Source organism: Carettochelys insculpta, chromosome 19 (assembly GCF_033958435.1).
Source record: "Carettochelys insculpta isolate YL-2023 chromosome 19, ASM3395843v1, whole genome shotgun sequence".
Taxonomy (NCBI): domain Eukaryota; kingdom Metazoa; phylum Chordata; order Testudines; family Carettochelyidae; genus Carettochelys; species Carettochelys insculpta.
In genome coordinates, this window is record NC_134155.1 from 4,287,041 (window position 1) to 4,305,509 (window position 18,469).

Sequence of the window (18,469 nt, forward strand, 5' to 3'; positions counted from 1 at the left end):
CCCTGCACACCCCTCACTGGTGTTCTCCCATGTCCTTCCCCTGCAGGTTGTCTGCGCCATCAATGCCCTGCTCCTCCACAGGCTCGTGCGGCTTGGGGACCCGGATGCCGCCATCGCGGGGTTTGCCAGCCTGGGCTTCCCAAATTGCTTTGGGGCTCTGGATGGGACCCATATCCCCATCCGTGCTCCGGAGCACAGCGGAGGACGCTTCCTGAACAGGAAGGGCTACCATTCGGTGGTCCTCCAGGCCTTGGTGGACAGCCGGGGCCGCTTCCTGGACATTTATGTTGGGTGGCCTGGCAGCACCCATGACACCCGGGTGTTCAGGAATTTGGGCCTGTGCCGCTGGCTGGAGGCAGGGACCTACATCCCCCAGCGGGAGATCCCTGTGGGGGACACCACCATGCCCCTCTGCGTCGTCACAGACGCAGCATACCCCCTCCGGCCCTGGCTCATGCACCCTTACACGGGCCATCTGTCAGCCAGCCAGGAGCGCTTCAACACGTGTTTGAACCATGCGCGCCAGGTGGTTGAGCGCACTTTTGGCCGCTTCAAAGGGCGCTGGAGGTGTCTCCTCACCTGCCTTGATGCAGGCCCCACCAACATCCCCCAGATTGTGCGCGCGTGCAGCGCACTCCACAACCTGGTCGAGAGCAAGGGGGGGGCATTCTTTCAGGGCTGGGCTGTGGAGGCTGGCAGGGCTGACATGCAGCCACCCGCTGCCCCCCAGTTGCCAGGTGGACCCCGAGGGGATCGGGGTCCGGGAGGCCCTGCGGGCCCATTTCGACCAGGCCGTGGGGTGAACACTGGCAGGTCCCCCACTGCATCCCCCCATCCTCCACAACACTCCCTGCCCCCACGCCCACACCACAGAGCACCCAAAAGCACCCCCCGCACACACTTTTCTTGCAAATAAAACTAGACCTGTTGTTTTTGAAACCAAAACTAGTGATTTTTCTTATTATTACTAGTACAAATAAATATATATAGAGAGAGAGAGCAAAACAAAAGGGGAGAACTATTTACATGGGGGGGCAGGTACCATATAAAACAGAGCAGGGATGTAACACAAACTATATACAACAAATAGGTATGATGGGGGATATGTACAAAGGGGGAGTGGGGGGCCACGTCCTGGGCCCCACACCCCTCTACTGTCCAGCGCCCAGGGTTGGGGGGAGCGACCCTCGCCTTGGCCTCAGCCCTGGCCAAGGCTGGCTGGGGGCCGGGCGAACCGGCAGGTATGGCCCGAGGGTGTCAGCAGGCCCCAGGTCCCCCTCGGCGGGAGGCCCCAGGCTGGCAGATGGCAGTCGGAGTGGCGGGTGGAGTGGCGGGTGGAGTGGGCAGAGCGGCGGGCGGTGCGGCATGGGGGGGGCCAGGTAGTCCACTATGCGGTCGAGGGTGCACATGAAGGCCCCCCCATGCCTCCTGGTGTCAGGCCAGCGCACGCTCCTGGAACTCCAGCCGCCACTCCTCCACCCGCAAGCGCCACTCTGACACCTCCAGCTGACGCTGGAGAGTCGCGAGCAGCTGGGGGTCCGTTGCTGTCCTCTGGTGGTGGCTCCTCCTCTGGCGGCCCCATCTTGGGGCTGGTTGGTGCTCCGCCAAGGGGCTGGCCTTCTGGGATGGCCCCGGTGGGCTCTCCGGGACCACTGACACCTCACCGGCGCTCTCCGGGCCCTCCGATGGTGCAGCTGAGGAACACGGGGTGGGGGGGTGGGGAAGAAGAGTGGAGACAGCCGTTAGTGTGGGCCCCGAGCCATGGCCCTTGTCCCCCCACCCCCTCTGCTGCTGGTTCCCCATCCCCGTGAGATGCTGATGATGATGATGGGTGTCCCGTCCCCCCCCGGGGACCCTAGGTTCCTCTCCCCGCATCCCCAGGGATGGGGCATGGTGCTGTCCTGCTGGGGGGCAGAGGCTGATGCACTCTTCTAAGGGACATGCCACTGCTGTCCTTGGGGCCATGGTCATCTGGGCATGTGGAAGGCCCTGGTCATGTCTGTTGTTCCCACTCCTTAACCCCGGGGGTGTGCACCGTGGGGGGTACATACCTGACGGTCCGCTCCCACGGTCGGGGGACACCTTCTGGGAGGACTCCCTGCTGGAGCTCCGGGACGGCAGCGCGATGTGGAGCACCCTGTCGCTGGAGGAGGATTCCCCCTCCTCCTCCTCCAGCATCCCAGGGGTTGGCTTCTGGGGGGGGCCCCTGGGGGTGCGGGGGCTTGCCTCCGGGGACGACTCCGCCTCCAGGGCCTGCTGGGGCTTGTCGGCCGAGGTGTCAAGAGTGGCCAGTGGGGAGGAGGTGTGCCGGGGGCCCAGGATGGACCTGAGCTCCCTGTAAAAGGGGCAAGTGACGGGGGCGGCCCCAGATCAGCTGGCCGCATCCCCGGCCCAGGCGTAACCCTGCCACAGCTCCTTCACCTTACTCCTGACGTGGTCAGGAGTGCAGGCAGGGTGACCCCAGGTGGCCAGGCCCTCGGCCAGCCGAGCAAACACATCCGCATTCTGCCTCTTGTTCCCCATTACCTGGAGCACCTCCTCCTCGCTCCAGAGCCCCAGCAGGTCCCAGATCTCGGCCTCCATCCAGGAGGGGCCCCACTGCCTTTTCCCAGGCTGGCTGCCAGGCTGGGAGCCCTGGCTCCCCTTGGGGGGGGTGCCCTGGGGGCACTTGGGGGCTGGCGGGCGGCCATCGCTGCAGGGGTGGTGGCCTGGGGCTGCAGAGATGCGTGCAGGCTGGCCGCGTGGCAGTGCTGCTGCCTGCACGCGCTCTCAGCTTCCTGCACAGGAACGCAGGGGGCGGGGAGCTTTAAGGGGCCGCTGCACGCGGCGACCATAGAGCTTAGGGGCTGGAGAGAGCATCTCTCAACCTCTCAGCTGATGGCCGCCATGGCGGATCCCACTCTTTCGATGTTGTGGGACGCAGATCGGCTACACGTGCCCTACTTCGACATTCAACGTTGAAGTAGGGCGCTACTCCCATCCCCTGATGGGGATAGAGACTTCGACGTCTCGCCACCTTATGTCAATTTCAACTTCGAAATAGTGCCCGCCACGTGTAGACGTGGCGGGCGCTATTTCGAAGTTGGCGCAGCTACTTCGAAGTAGCCGGCACGTGTAGATGCGGCTATATTTACCCACTAATATAAGCCTTACCCCTCTCCCCATGGCGCCAACCCACCGCAGCCTGAACCCCCCACCTTCCCTGCACACCCAACCCACCACAGCCTGAACCCCCCCCCACCCCTGCTGGCCCTGCACACCCAACCAGCCGCAGCCTGAACCCGCCCGCCCCCCGCCCCCCCCCGGCTGGCCCCGCACACCCAACCCGCCGGAGCCTGAACCCCCCGGCTGGCCCAGCACACCCAACCTGCCACAGCCTGACCTCCCTGCGAGCCCCACACAATGAAACTGCCACAGCCTGACATACTCCCCCACTGGCTCCGCAGCCCCAACCAGCTGCAGCATGAACGCCCCCCTGCCAGCCCCACACACCCAACCCACCGCAACCTGAACCCCCTCATTCTACAGTGTGTCATGTAGTTTCATTGCCATCCATTTGATAGTTGCTCCTGGTTTTAGATTCAGGAATTTTGGATAATATCAGAGCACAGCCTTTGAATGTACCTCACTGCTAAATTTTGAAATTCAGTGGAAGTATACAGTGCGTACAAGTGGGCTGATTTTAAATTACAGCCATTTAAATCACCAGTTGTAATTATAATTTAATTTAGGAAGCAGAAACTCTTAATTTAAATAATAAAGGTTAATCTCCCTTTTCACTTATTATTTTCCTAAAGAAAGGTTGATTCCATTCGTTCCAGTGGGAATCATTTTTGCAAAAAAAAGTATAAATCTTAACGAAAGGTTTTGTAATGGTCAAAACAAATAGTTTCAACTGATTTTAACAAGAAACATTCAGTTGTGAGATCTGTACTTTTTCTCCTGCCTTGAAGTAGGGAGAAAAAATCAAACAATCAAAAATATTAATGGGATGGGTAAGTATGAAACCTTCTTTGGGCAAAATGACCCAGACACGTGCTTGATCCATATATTACTGTGACAGGATCCTAAGCTGAATCTTTATTTTTACCCTGTGCAGCTATATTAGTTACTGTAATTTATAGTATCAGCTGGACTATGATTTTTTTTTTTAATTTTGACAGTTTCGAAACTAAATATTTTCCCCTGGTATTTTAAAAAAAAAAAAACTTTTTTAGAAAGTTAGCCTGACTAAAACAGCAACAAAAACTAGTATATTTTTAAACACAGCCAAAACACAAATATAATTTGCAATGAACACAAATATAATTTTGCCTTGATTTTTTTTTGTTTTGGATTTTCTTTTTTATGATTCAGCCCAGAAGGATTTTTTTTGTTTTAATGCAGACACTAAACAGCAAAATATATAACTAACTTACCTCTAATGTACAGACCAAATAGCAGGGCACTGTTGTTGCTTCAAATTTTCTTCCTTTTCCCCTGCCATTTGCTTTCGTTCTTTTTCCTTTGATTTTTCTTTTTCTTTTTCCCTAACACATCTTATCTACTGATTTAGGTGCACAATAACTTAAAAGGCATTCACAGCAAAGTAGCTCCCAACCACTAGTAACACTAATTTAGAGGTTCTCAAACTGGGATCAGGACCGTGGAGTGCATTGCAACCCCATTTTAATGAGGTTGCCGGAGCTGGCTTAGGTTTGCTTTTTAGTTTTCTTCTGGCCCTAAGCCCCACAGCCCTAATGGCAGAGTTCAGCATATAGGCTACGTCTACACGTGAAGCCTACATCGAAGTAGCCTATTTCGATGTGGCGACATCGAAATAGGCTATTTCGATGAATAACGTCTACACATCCTCCAGGGCTGGCAACGTCGATGTTCAACATCGACGTTGCACAGCACCACGTCGAAATAGGCGCTGCGAGGGAATGTCTACACGCCAAAGTAGCACACATCAAAATAAGGGTGCCAGGCACAGCTGCAGACAGGATCACAGGGCGGACTCAACAGCAAGCCGCTCCGTTAAAGGGTCCCTCCCAGAAACAGTTGCACTAAACAACACAAGATCCACAGAGCCGACAACTGGTTGCAGACCCTGTGCCTGCAGCATGGATCCCCAGCTGCAGCAGCAGCAGCCAGAAGCCCTGGGCTAAGGGCTGCTGCACACAGTGACCATAGAGCCCCGCAGGGGCTGGAGAGAGAGCGCGTCTCTCAACCCCTCAGCTGATGGCCGCCATGGCAGACCCCGCTATTTTGATGTTGCGAGACGCGCAACGACTACACGGTCCCTACTTCGACGTTGACCGTCGAAGTAGGGCGCTATTCCCATCCCCTCATGGGGTTAGCGGCTTCGACGTCTCGCCGCCTAACGTCGATGTTAACATCGAAATAGCCCCCAACACGTGTAGCCGTGACGGGCGCTATTTCGAAGTTAGTGCCGCTACTTCGAAGTAGCATGCACGTGTAGACACGGCTATGGTCTACCAAGCTGAGGCTGAAGGCCTTGAGCTGTGACCCCCCTTCCTCACCTGGGCTGCTGAGGCTCAGGTTTTGGCCCATCCACCCAAAGTGGTGGGACTCAGATGGACTCAGGCTTTGGTGCCCCCTCCTGGGTATCACGCAGGAATTTTTGTTGTCACAAGAGGGTCGTGATGCAGTAAAGTTTGAGAACCCCTGCGTTCATCTAAGTAAAATTATATTGCTTTAGGCTACACCAATCACACTGCTAAATATACTGCACATGTACAGTCTAGCTGAGTTACACCTTAACCATTGCATTTCCCACCTTTTGAATGTTTAGAACAGGAATCTTAGCAACACAGGAATGACAAGTTTTGTATTTAAACGTCTCTTTTGTTTAGAATGTCTGCAAAAGTACAGTACCTTCTCGTAGATCTGTTCTCAGAGCTTCCCTGTGTCGCAGTGCGTGGCATGTCCTATTTCCCCTTTTGCTTTCACAATTGTCTAGTCAACTGTTGACATATGGGGGTGGCGCTTGCATAGCTAAATGAAATCCAAAGGTTTTATTTACTGTGGATATTGACATGGGTTGCATAGCTAAAGGCAAAGGACGCCACAAGTCCACATAGGGCTTAGTTTGAAGCACGTACTTAACTTTAGAGAGACACATGGTTCCATTGACTGCAGTTGGGCTATGTGTATGGTTTAGCATTTTTCTGGCCTGGGGCCAGAGTGCTCAGAACCTTCCAGGATTGAGCTTGTAGGCCTCAATTAATGATCTGTCAGAAAATTTTGTTTAAGGAATAAAAATCATACAAGGCACTGTTGCCGAAAAATGGGCATTTCATATGGAACCAAAGAGGTTATTTGGTATGTTGGGTAAAGAGAACAAACAGAAAATTAAGCAAACTTATGAAATTTAACTTTGCTAATTTTAGGAAGATGCCATCACATCACATTTTTAAAGGAAAGCAGTTTCCGTATTTGTTCTTATGTGCAGCTCTTTTTGTCTGCTGGAAAAAATTACATTAGAACCATCAGTGTGCACATCTGGTTCCTCTATTAGTGAACACACAAATTCCCATCTCAGCATAATCCTCTATCACAACAAACAAAAGATATATGTGATGTAGTGGGGGTACCTGCGGGGAGGGGGGCTCACAGAGGGTGTGGGGCACCTGTTGAGGGTAACCCAGGTGACACCTCTGTACTGCGACAAAGGCGGAGGTGGCGCCTGAGGGTTCTGGAGTAGAATTGGGAGTGGCAAAGCACTTAGTCTGGGAGAGAGATACAAAGGACAGGGCAAGACCTCAGCTCAGGGGGCCCCTCAGGGCCTTCGCTCCTCAACATGGATTGGAATGAGTGTCTCTGCCTGCTGTGTGGACTCCTCTGTACGATGCTGTGTCCCGTCTGCTAATAAACCTGCTGCTCTCCAGCAGAGTGACTCATGCCTGCCTGTGGATGGGGTGCAGAACTTGGGGACCCCTGAATCCCATTACAATAATATCACCCATGTCTGGCTGTGAGAGAAGGTTTAAATACCTCCAGTTGTATCATTAATTCATTATTGCTTACATCCTCCTAATACACTTAAAAATCCGTTCTTATACTATTAGTTTGGAAGAATATTTTTCTTGCACATTATATTTTTCACTCCTAACCCATGTGGTCAGCTGATAGGAATAAGGGGATTTCGATGTTTGCAGGGTCCTTTCGAAAAGTGCTGTGGCTGGAAGTATACGAATGAGGCGCTGAATATTCATTTCAGCACCTCATTAGTATTCTTTGATTTGGCCATTAAAATGGCTATTTCGAAGTTTTTCCCAAGTGTAGACACAGCCTAAGTGTACCACTCACTTAGCATACCATACAGTTAAAGCATTTTAAGCAACATTTAAATAAATGATCCTAGCCCAAGATACACTTTCAAACCATTCAAACTATGTGCAGTAAGAGACAGAGGAGAGTCACAGAGGATGCTAGGAGGGTATGCTAATTTTCCATTTTCTAAAAGGCATGATGACTTACATGCAAGGAATGTTTATGTCATGTTCCTCAAAGTTTCAATGGTGTAAGTATGAAACAACTCATATAATCAGAGCGTCTTATAGCAAGGACTGGCTGTAGTCACAATAAATGATGCATCCCTGGGAAATGGCCACTGGGTGATGCTTTCTCACTGCAAAAAGCCCAATATTCTTTTATAGGACTGCTTGTTTATGTCAGATTTTCAGACCATCTTCATCTTCCTTTCCTTGTTTTTGTGTTACATTTGATAGTATAATGGCTTGCTTTTTGCTCTCCATGTGGCATTGTTGCAGTTATGTGAATATATGACGTTATTTCTTTGATTCCTAGAGAGCTGTGATTGGATTTGTAAAGAAATCTACCAAGAATGGTTTTATATCAGGTCCCTGATCTTGCTTGAAACCCCCAGGTAGTAATAAATGTTATGAGACTCAAAATGCCAAACCTTAAACATCGTCACTCTTCCTGCCCAACAGCGTAAAGGCAACTAGTTTGTTGGCTATAATCTTTCCTTTATGAACATGTACAAGATAATAAGTAATAATTAGCCATGTCAAGGAGCCGTAACTACAGCACCTGTCAGAGGGGCCGAACTAACTTGTTTGTATTGGGATATAAAAATGCGTCTCAAAGGAAGTATCTTTATCTAGCCTTAAAAAAAAGGGAAACTCCCAGTGTTCACTGAGCTGGTCCATTGTTGTGGGCATACAGGCATCAGTAGTCCAGTAGTGTCTGCAGGATACTAGTACTGTAGTTCATTCAAAATACACCTGGCCAGGTGCCTTTGTCCCTAATAGATGCTGTGGTCACAGTCGGGTTCACTTGAAGTCTGCCATACCAACCGTCTGCATAGGGCTGGGGAGGCACACAGAGGAAACATATACGCACAGCCAAACATCTCTCAACATTTAACCACAGAAGGCATGTCCCTCCTATTTTAGTGTAGGGAAGGTAACTCTGGAAGATGTACCAATCCACCAAATGACAGAACACAGCCATATACGTGTAGTGGGGAAGGGCTGACATACTATGCATGAGGACACCTTAAAGGCAAATGCATAGCACAGGAGTACATGTCTACTCCACAAGTAGGTATTCCCAGGCAGTGCAGCCTGATGGCTGCAACTAGCTAACCAGACATTCTAGCCAGCTTAGGCACAGGGAGGGGAATGAGAGAAGATTGGTTTGTGGCACATTTTCTTTCCCCCACTCTTTTGTTGTCCTTGGGAGGAACTGTTGAACTTTGCCACAAATTTTCCATGGCCGGCTGTTGTTTTCTAATAACAGGCTAATCACTTGCAGAATCCAAATCAGTTCCATGGTCTTAGAAAGCCTCTTTAATGTATGATCTGGGTATTATTGTCATTGAATAAGATCCTATGACATTATCTTGTTCTTGCTTGAAGTACAGTTATTAAATCTATAATCCATACCTGACAATTATATTTTTGTTACCTCCTATCTTCACTGGGTGTTTACCTCAGTGGAGTTGTATTTAATTAGACCTTATGTCGTTACACTTTAAATATTTGCTTATGTGCACCCAGTTAAATAAGTGCCAGATAAAATAATCTCTTATTTAAAGTGGCTACAGGTAACACAATTGCACCACGAATTTCACCATGAATAGTAATAACTGCCGACAAGTATTTGAAGGGTGAAAACAAACAAGGAAGAAGAACTGTTCTGAGATTAAATTAAGATATGGAAATTTAGGCTGACTCTTATTAAAAACTTCTTCGTGATTTGCTCAATTAGGTTGTAACATAGTCTTCCAAGGGGAATGCTAGTTCCATAACTCAAGACATTTTATATTAGTCATGAAAAAAAACCCACTAAAAATATCCTGTGTTGCCTAAGGGATGGACTAAATGAGCCAGTGAAACTTTTCTCTCTCTAATATGTCTATGATTATGTGAATAACCACACCATTATTAATAATACCTAGCACTTAAATAGACTTTTACACCTACACAGCACTGTAGAAACATTAGCAAATTAATATCCAAGATTAGCTGGACATTCAAAGGTCGCACAACCATTGTGTAAGCTGGGGAGTGCTTCCACTAGCGTGGGGAACATTCCCAGCCGATGCACTGCTCCAGTGGAACTGCTAGCGAAAGGCTCTGAGTCCTTGTTCCCACTCCATTTACCCAGAGACCTGCCTGGCCCCGAGGACTCCTCTTCTGCTCTCCTGTGCGGCAGGGGCCTTGTAACCCTAACAAGGCTGGGCCCAGAATTCCTGCGGGCATCGACCTCACACCTTGTCCTGGTAATTTAGGACTGAACTCCCGGGTACTTTCTCTGCTCTGGACGCTTCCCTGACCCACTGGTCATGGCATGTAGTTCAGAGCAAATGCAATATATTGAACAGCAACCAATTAAAAGTTGGAAAGAAAGAGGACTTGGCAAGGAAAACCCTTAGGCCCCCTCTGTGTCCAAGGGACACCGCAAACAGCCATTTTTGGAACGTAAGTGCAGTCTGTTCCTCTCGGGTCCAGGCCTCTGACCTAGGCCCTGGCTGTGCGGCAAGGAAGCTGCAGTCAGACACTTGCTCTGGTGAAAGCCGCATGCCCTCAGGCTCTAAGTGGCAGGGCCCTTTTCCCCAGAGTTGGACTCTCTGTCAGGGTTACGATCCCCCTTCAAGTGTGGCCTGCAAGGCCTCTTGGCTGCTGGTGTTGCCCTGCACTGGGCCTGCCACCCAAGTGCCCCCTCACTCTTCCCAGCTGCTCACTGCACTTGGCTCTGGACTGCTCTAGCGCCAGCCCCAGCCCGAGCTCCTGCCTCAGCATGGCTAGTGCTGCTGTGCCAGTTGTTCCTCTGGCTCCGGCTAGCTCTGGGTGCCTCTGGTTTGCCTCCGTCTCAGTGCTGCCCCTCTGGCTGGCCCCACTCTGCTGCCAGCTCAGCTTGGGCTCCTGCTCTTGCCTTACTTCAGCCATGCACAAGCAGGTCCAGCTTACACAGAGGACGGGACCGCCAACCTCCTGACTCCTTCACTGGCCTGCCTGATCTGTCAGTCAGGCCGACCTAGAATGTTGACCTCCCATCAGGGTCCTATAATAACAGAGAGATAGCTGTGTTAGTCTATATATCATCAAAACAAAAAAGCAGTCCAGTAGCACTTTAAAGACTAACAAAAGAATTTATTAGGAGGTGAGAGAAGTGGGCCTGTCCCACAAAAGCTCATCTCCTAATAAATTATTTTGTTAGTCTTTAAAGTGCTACTGGACTGCGTTCTTCAGGGTCTTAATTTCTCATTGGCCCTTTCCCTTTCTTTAGGTACTGGAGGTGGCTAACCAAGTCCTTCTTTCCCTCAAAAAAACAACTCCTTTGCCAAGCCATCTTTCTTCACACAACAAAACCAGCATTTTTCTATCCATCACTAAACCAAGTGGCTCCATGGCCACAGGTGTTGTTATGCAATCAACTGATTGGCTGGAAGAGATAACAAACCTACTTAAATAACAGACTGAAAATGAAGCCTCCCAGTCACTCACCCAATAAAAGGAGCTAGAAGGAATTTATTCTTTTCAAACCCCATGCCATAGGTTTAGCCCAGGCCTTTCCATTTAGTCCAGTGGGGAACACACACAGGGAATCACATAAAGCAAAAGGATCACTCAGCTAGTCAGAGATAAAAAACCCGTAGTGTATACATGGGGCAGAGGACAGCCCAGAGAGGCCATCTAATGATAAGTAATTTTTTACTGCATGTCCAAATGGAGTGTTATTAGAATCTGGTCAATTTAAGTAAAGTCAAGTGTTTTTATTGGACCAACTTCTATTTCAAGCCACAGAGTTCTCAAAAATTTGTCACGTTCATCAACAGAAGTTGGTCTAATAAAGGATATTACATCAGCCATCTTATCTCTCTACTATTCTGGGCTGGACACAGCCACAACACTGTATTTAGTTGGTTATTATCTTTCTTCTGGTTACAGTCACTGCATTTAAGAATCTCAGATAATTAAGCAGGGATCTCACATGCTTTATATGTGGATTCAGATGAAACATATCAAAACAAGCTAAAGCCAGATGTTTAGCATTCATCAAAGTTCCTCTCCCTACTGTCGAAGCAAAAGACTTCTCTGTGTTTAGGCAGCTAACATTCAGCTTTATTGAATTCAATAAGGCAACAGAGGAGCCAAACTGGACACCGGTAAAATCAGGTCCAGCAAGGCTGCTTGATGCAGCTAACTCTAGTATTTTATACCCTTACGCAAGCAAGTCCAGAGCCAGAAGCAATTAATTAGAGAAACATCAATCATTTTCAGAGAGAAAACTGTTATCAGCAGGGAGGAACAGGTGTCAGAGAGTAGGAGCCCCAAATCCAAACAGTCCATTAATGCGTTCCATAGAGCTCATCCTCCCGGCCATTCCCAAACAGGTGAGAAAAAGTTCAAGCTCTTGTGTACATGCAGAAATAAGAAATGTGAAATGGCTTCTATATAAGATGGCTTCCACACTACCTAGAAATACCTCATGCTTGTGCACGTTTAACAAGGCCAAATAGGCAAATAAGCTGAAACATTTATGAGAAAGTGAAAGGCGATTTAGAAGTCTTTTATTTTCTATTCACTGATTTCCTTTATTTTCATTCCTCACATATTGTTTCTCCATCCTCCCTAGTATGGCAGCTGAATACAAAGGCAAGAACTGGTATAAGCTATAGCCAGCCATTCAATTTACCATTTATCTGAACACCTTCCTTGTGCATTTTTGCGAATACATTGTTAGTACTAGATTCGGGTTGGATATTTTGATCCTAGGATCATCTCCGCAACAACTTCTTGAAAAACTCTTCCCAGTTAATCAAAAGACCAAATTATATTGTTTTTTTTTATTTATGGAATTTACTTTATTTATTGAAACTTCATTTAGGAGAATCCCAAAGAATTTCCAAAGTGTATTGACAGGCTTATAAATTATTTCGCATATCACCCAACTGCCATTACTTCTCCAAATCAAGCAACTTGCTATAAAGTTTAGGAAAGTGGAGCAAATTGCTTGCTGATAACACAGACTTCGTTCATTCTCTGTGAAAAGGTTATTATAATCTCTTGGGCAGGAATGTTACTAATGTTTTTGAACAGTGTTACTGGTAATCCTGAAAGAGACTTAAAATGAGAGTGAAAAGCAAATTATACCTAAATTTTCAATATACCATGGCATCAGAAAGGACAATGTAATTTTGGGCTAGCTATCCTGAGGTGTCATATTGGAGAGTGAGAAGATAATAGTACCTTCCCACTACATCTTTGCTGGGATACTGAATTCAACGCGAGGTCCCTCATGTAGAAACCATCTTGTATAAGAAGCCATTTCACACCCCTTACTTCTGCATGCACACAAGAGCCTGTGCTTTCCTTGACCTGTTTGGGAATGGCAGGGAGGATGAGCTCTATGGAATGCGCTAATGGACTGTTTGGAGTTAAGGCTCCAGCTCCCCGGTACCTCTTTCTCTTTGCTGATAATAGTTTCTCTTTGAGAAGTGATTTATGATTCTCTAACTAATTGCCTCTGACACTGGGCTTTGTTTGTGTAAGGTTATAAAATACTAGAGTTAGCTGCATCAAGCAGCCTTGCTGGACCTGGTTTTACTGGTGTCCTGTTTGGCTCATCCGTTGCCTTATTGAATTCAATAAAACTGAATGTTAGCCGCCTAAACACAGAGAAGTCTTGTGCTTCAACACTCATTGCCAGAAAAATACTGAACACTGAAGTAAGTTCAGAAGAGAGCAACAGAAATTTTAAAGGGACTCCTGAGGGATCAATTTACAAGGACAAAAAGCATTAATTAACTATTCTGATGTATGCCAAAAAGACATAAGCCACATAACAAAAAAAAAGGCTTTAATGAGTAAGAAGATGAAATTTAACTAGGAAAATGTTGCTTATAAATCTCATGTAATCCTGATATGTCTGTAGTGAGAATGCACGCTCCATTAGCCTGTGGAACTAATTACCTTCAGAAATGGTAGAAACTCCATCTTTCAGCATGTTTAAGTAAATACTGTTACTGTTGCCACATCTGCAGTTGCATAAGATGCACACAGATTTCAGCTCTCACAGCTGCGGAGAAGCAAAATCGGTGGATTTGGCCTGAATGTGCTGACATTATTCAAAGGTCAGAAAAGACCATCGTGATCCTCTTCCTGACCTCCTGCACAACAAAGGCCAGTGAACTTCCTCAAAATAATTCTTAGATAAGATCTTTTAGACAAAAATCCAATCTTGATTAAAAAAAATTGTAAATGATCGAGGATTCACCATGACTGTATGATTGTATGTGGGAGGGCTTTTACTGGGAGGCATTCTTCTGGGAAATGAGCGTACCAGGTATGATGAAATCGGTGCAGACTTTCACCTTAAGCCTGAAACATGAAATCATGTAAGTTTTTCTTGGCTCCAGGTGTCAGCCAAAACATTTTTGCAGCTGCCAGCAACTCTTTCTAATGGAATGACCATACCAAAGATTTAGGGGGAAAGTGTAGTGGGATGCCACAAAACGGTGTTTTATTATTTACAAAGCAACTTCGTCATCATCAGCTGACACTGAGATTTATCATCATTTCTGAAATGCCCACCCCTAGTTTTGGTAATCGTCATCATCATCGTTATTATCGTCATCAAAAGGCTGATTGGGTCAAATGGTAGCAGACTCACTCTGGAGAAAGAGCAGCAGACAGCAAGGTGGGGCACATCCGCTTGTGTTTGGCACAATCCCCTGAGCGGCTGATTATTGCTCAATTCAAGACTTGAGCTAAACATACAAAAAAACTGATCACAGTGGTTTACCAGGAGTACTGACTCATGTTGTAACAGCTCAGGATCTCCCCACAACTAAAGCTTTAAGATGGTGCATTGTCTATGAGAGTTGGGCTATTCAAATCTATTATCTGTGTCTGGTAGTAATAATGTGGGATTTAAGGGAGATTTTTTATAATAGGGAGAATGTTACTAAATTTTCATAGTTAATGAATAAACAAGTCTCCATTATTTTCATTCTTCTGATTGCAGTCATTGCATTTAAGAATGTATGAAGTTTTAGTTCTTTGGGCATTTCATGCAATGTATATGCCAAAAAGTCCAAAGCACCTCAAAACAAGTTCAGTCCAGATTTTTAGTACGCCACAGATTCCCTTGTTATACTCCACCCCTTCATGTGAAGAGAACCAAATACTTAGAGGGCCTTTTAAAAGAGGGCAAACAAGGAAGAAATTGGTGGAAATGAACCCAGGACTACATAAATGCATGAAATCAGTTTCTTCTTGTAATAGAAGGTGTTTATATTATTAACACGGGAAACTGTCTAACAAGTCTTTTTATAAATCAGAAATATTTTTTGCTAGTGAATAGCTGAATGCATCTCAATGAGTTTCAAAGCACTGGTGTTCCACAAGAACTGTCCAAGTGTGCTGTGAAATTTCATCAATTTCCACTCACTGTGTCTCTTTGCAGAGCCATTTTGAAGGGAAGGGGGTAGAAATTGACGACCCCACACCAGCTGGGGCTCAAGCAGCAAGGATGCCTGAGTCCCAGCTGGTGCAGGGCTCGTCAGCTTCCCCGCTCCCACACACCATGGTGGCTGTTTGCAGAGCCACCATGGCTACGTCTACTCTAGCCCAAAACTTCGAAATGGCCATGCCATTCAGTGGCTCATTAGCATACCGGCAGCTGCGGCACTTCCAAATTGCCATTGCTTGCTGCTGTGTGGCTCGTCCAGAAGGGGCTCCTTTTTGAAAGGACCTGGCAACTTCGAAATCCCCTTATTCCTATCTGCTGTTAGGAATAAGGGGATTTCGAAGTTGCCAGGATCCTTTCAAAAAGGAGCCCTGTCTGGATGAGCCGTGGCAATTTCAAAGTGCCATGGCTGCCGGCATGCTAATGAGGTGCTGAATATGTATTTCAGCACTTCATTAGTAAACTTTAAAATGGCCATTTGCATGGTCATTTTGAAGTTTTGGGCTAGTGTAGACATGGCCCATGAAGGGAAATGGTGATCCTGCAGGACCCCATTCATGTTGGGAGGCAGCTGAAATGCTGCTTCCCAGACTGATTGAGCTGGCAGCCAACCAGCTCCCATTTCCTGCTGTGGCAAAGGGGAGGGAGGGAGGGCAGGAACCAGTCTGAGCTGGGATGTGGTTTAAATGCCATGTCCTGGCTCCAACAGGCTGGTGGTGAGGGGAGCCTGCCTTCAGTGGTCACTCATTTACTCAACATGCCTAGCATGATGTTAAGCAGATTTGAAAATGTGTCTGTGCTCGCTGTCTAAGACAGTGTATTCTGGGGTGGATTTGAAACATTAATGCATTTGATCCATATTTAGTTTGTTGTGTGCAGTACTATATTACAAACCGCTCTAGTAAGACTGTAACCATAGTAAATGTAAGTATATGTAACATTTATGAGCAATCGACTCAGCTGAAAAAGTGGGCGTGCCATGGAATTGTTTGTCTCATTGAAGTGTGCCATCTTACTGCAAAGGTTTGTTTATGATGAAGCAGGTCTTTGCCCACAAAAGCTTGTGCCACAAAATATCTGTCAGTCTATAAGGTGCCACAAGACTTCTCATTGTTTTTGCAGATACAGACTAACACCGCTCTCCCTCTGATACTGTAAAGGAATGCATGCATCACATGCATGGAATAAAGTCATGAAAATAGGAGACCAAACTACACACACAGCAAAAATCCTCTATACTATTTCAAGTCAGATATATTTCTACTGCACAGAGCAGTCATTCATTATACTCCTTTAAGGGAAAAGCAGATGTTTAACTTAAATATCCATTTATATAATACCTTTTCATTATATTTTTCCCTAAAATGTGGGTATAACATGCCAAATGAAGGAAAGTGTTAGGGAACAAGGTAAGTTTAGCAACATAGGCTGGAACGCCATATGTTTTGCCATTACTTCATCTTCTGATGGCATAAAATAAAAGGTTTTTCTGTTGTGAGAGACAATTGCCTGCTTATACAACAGAGGGGTAGCCGTGTTAGTCTGTTGCTTCACAAAACAAAGCAAGCAGTCATGTAGCACCTTAAAGACTAACAATTTTATCCATTAGGTCATGAGCTTTCCTGGGTAAGTGAATCTGAAGAAGTGGGTCTGACCCACGAAAGCTCGTGACCTAATGAATAAAATTTTTAGTCTTTAAGGTGCTACATGACTGCTTGCTTTGCTTTGCTTATACCATGCTCGACTAAAGAAAACTCAATTACATTAATCCCTTCAGCATTAGGATGGGGTGTGTTAGTGAGAAAATATGAGTCCAAGAATCAAGAACTAGGCAAATAAATGGATACAATAGGGAAAAGTCAAAATCTTGTCTTAGTTTAATACAAAAAGCTCTGTGGTTGGAATTAACGCAACTTTTATACTTTCTAAAAGCATATTATAACCACTGGAACCATGCACCTGTGCACATAGCAAGCACAGACAGCAATGTGATCTTACTGCTGTTACCTTTATACTCGTCTTCCCACTTATCTCCTACTGTGAGTTTGTAACATTTGACTATTGCATTTTATTCAGATGAGTTGCCTAATCTCTCAGGAAAGTACCTTCCTCTTGGTTTGTAAAGTATCTGGCTCAATTGGGTGCTACTACAATACTTATACTGAAATACTAGTGATTATAATATTATTTTAAAAGACTTTTAAAATTAGATGTTTTTTCTTTAGTATTTTGAACCTCCCTCCCATAAAACACACAGGCTGCGTCTACACTTACAAACTTACTTTGAAGTTAACTTTGAAGTGAATTGCCACTTCCAAGTAGCCTGCAGAGTGTCTACACCCACCTTCCCTTACTTCAAAGTTAACTTCGCAGTAAGAGAGGCTAACTTTGAAGACACTACTCCATTCCCAGGAGTAGTGGCTTACTTCAAAGTTTAACTTTGAAGTTAAGTGTGTTTAGACGCTCTGTACTTCTTACTTCAATGTAAGGAGTCAGCCAAGGAGGTGGCCCGACCCTGGAGGACAGAGACACTCTGGCCAGCCCAGCCATGGCTCTATGGTCCCTGCCGGGCACCTTAAAGGAAACAGCTCCCCAGCAGTCCCAGGCAGGAAGCTGAGAGTGTGCCACAAGCAGTAGCAGCACGAGCTCCCACTCGGACTGCCCCTGCTTGAAGCACCAGCCCTCCTCCGCAGTCCCTGGCCACCGCATGCTAGGACCTTCCTGCCCTCCCAGGAGACCCAGATGAGGAGTCTGAGCAAGGGCTGTGCCAGGAGGGGACCCTCCTGGACTGAGGACAAGCTGAAGGACCTCCTCACTCTGTGAGGGGGAGAAGGAGGTCCTTCCACAAACTGGCACCCGGCAGAGGAACACAGAGGAACATTAAGCAACTTTGAAGTTATTTTGTACTGTAGACACAGCCACAGTGTCTTAAACTCATTCACACCTGAATAAGGTTAAATAAATGCCAGCACCCTGAATGAAAAATCAACAAAAGCTCCTGAAAATCAATTAAATATGGAACTAAATGGAATGTGTCAACACTACTTGGAAAATAAGCTTGTTTGAGGTTAAATTAAGCAGTTTCTCTTACTGAAGACATGCTTGGGAACAGGATGTTGGCACTAAGTAACTGAGAGTTATCCTCAGTTTGTTACTTTAGAATCATAGAATACAAGCACTTGAAGGGACCTCAAGAGGTCATCAAGTCCAGTCCTCAGCTCTTGCATCAGGACCAAGCACTACCTACTGATTAATGTTTTAACAGCATTAGCCAAAGGCTTTCCTTTTAAAGACATTGCCCCCGCTCAATGAATGGAAAAGCAGAGAGCTAAATATAAAGTTTGAGCAATTCCCCCTCCTTTCTCTTCCACAGGCTTGATATGATCATGCTACAGAAAACCAGACTTGACAATACAACATTGAAGCTGGGTCTAAAAGTGAGCACCCTTTCGAAAGAGCAAAAACTGACATTTGGCAGTCGAAATAGCGGCCATCGAAAGGGAGCAACTGCATGCCAAGA

At 46.6% G+C, this 18,469-nt stretch overlaps 2 protein-coding genes across 2 annotated transcripts in view; one reads left to right on the forward strand and one right to left on the reverse strand.

Annotated features, from left to right (window-relative positions):
* Positions 1–5,891, reverse strand: part of LOC142022996 (transient receptor potential cation channel subfamily V member 3-like) — a 54,393-nt gene extending 48,502 nt beyond the window's left edge. The window contains exon 1 of the mRNA XM_075013470.1: positions 5,881–5,891. The gene's annotated coding sequence lies outside the window, so the exon portion shown is untranslated. The remainder of the gene's footprint in view (positions 1–5,880) is intronic.
* A 10,442-nt stretch (positions 5,892–16,333) lies between these two features.
* Positions 16,334–18,469, forward strand: part of LOC142023303 (transient receptor potential cation channel subfamily V member 3-like) — a 37,668-nt gene continuing 35,532 nt past the window's right edge. Inside the window, 1 exon segment of the mRNA XM_075014117.1 lies at positions 16,334–16,358. Within this exon segment, the coding sequence (XP_074870218.1) occupies positions 16,334–16,358 (25 nt within the window).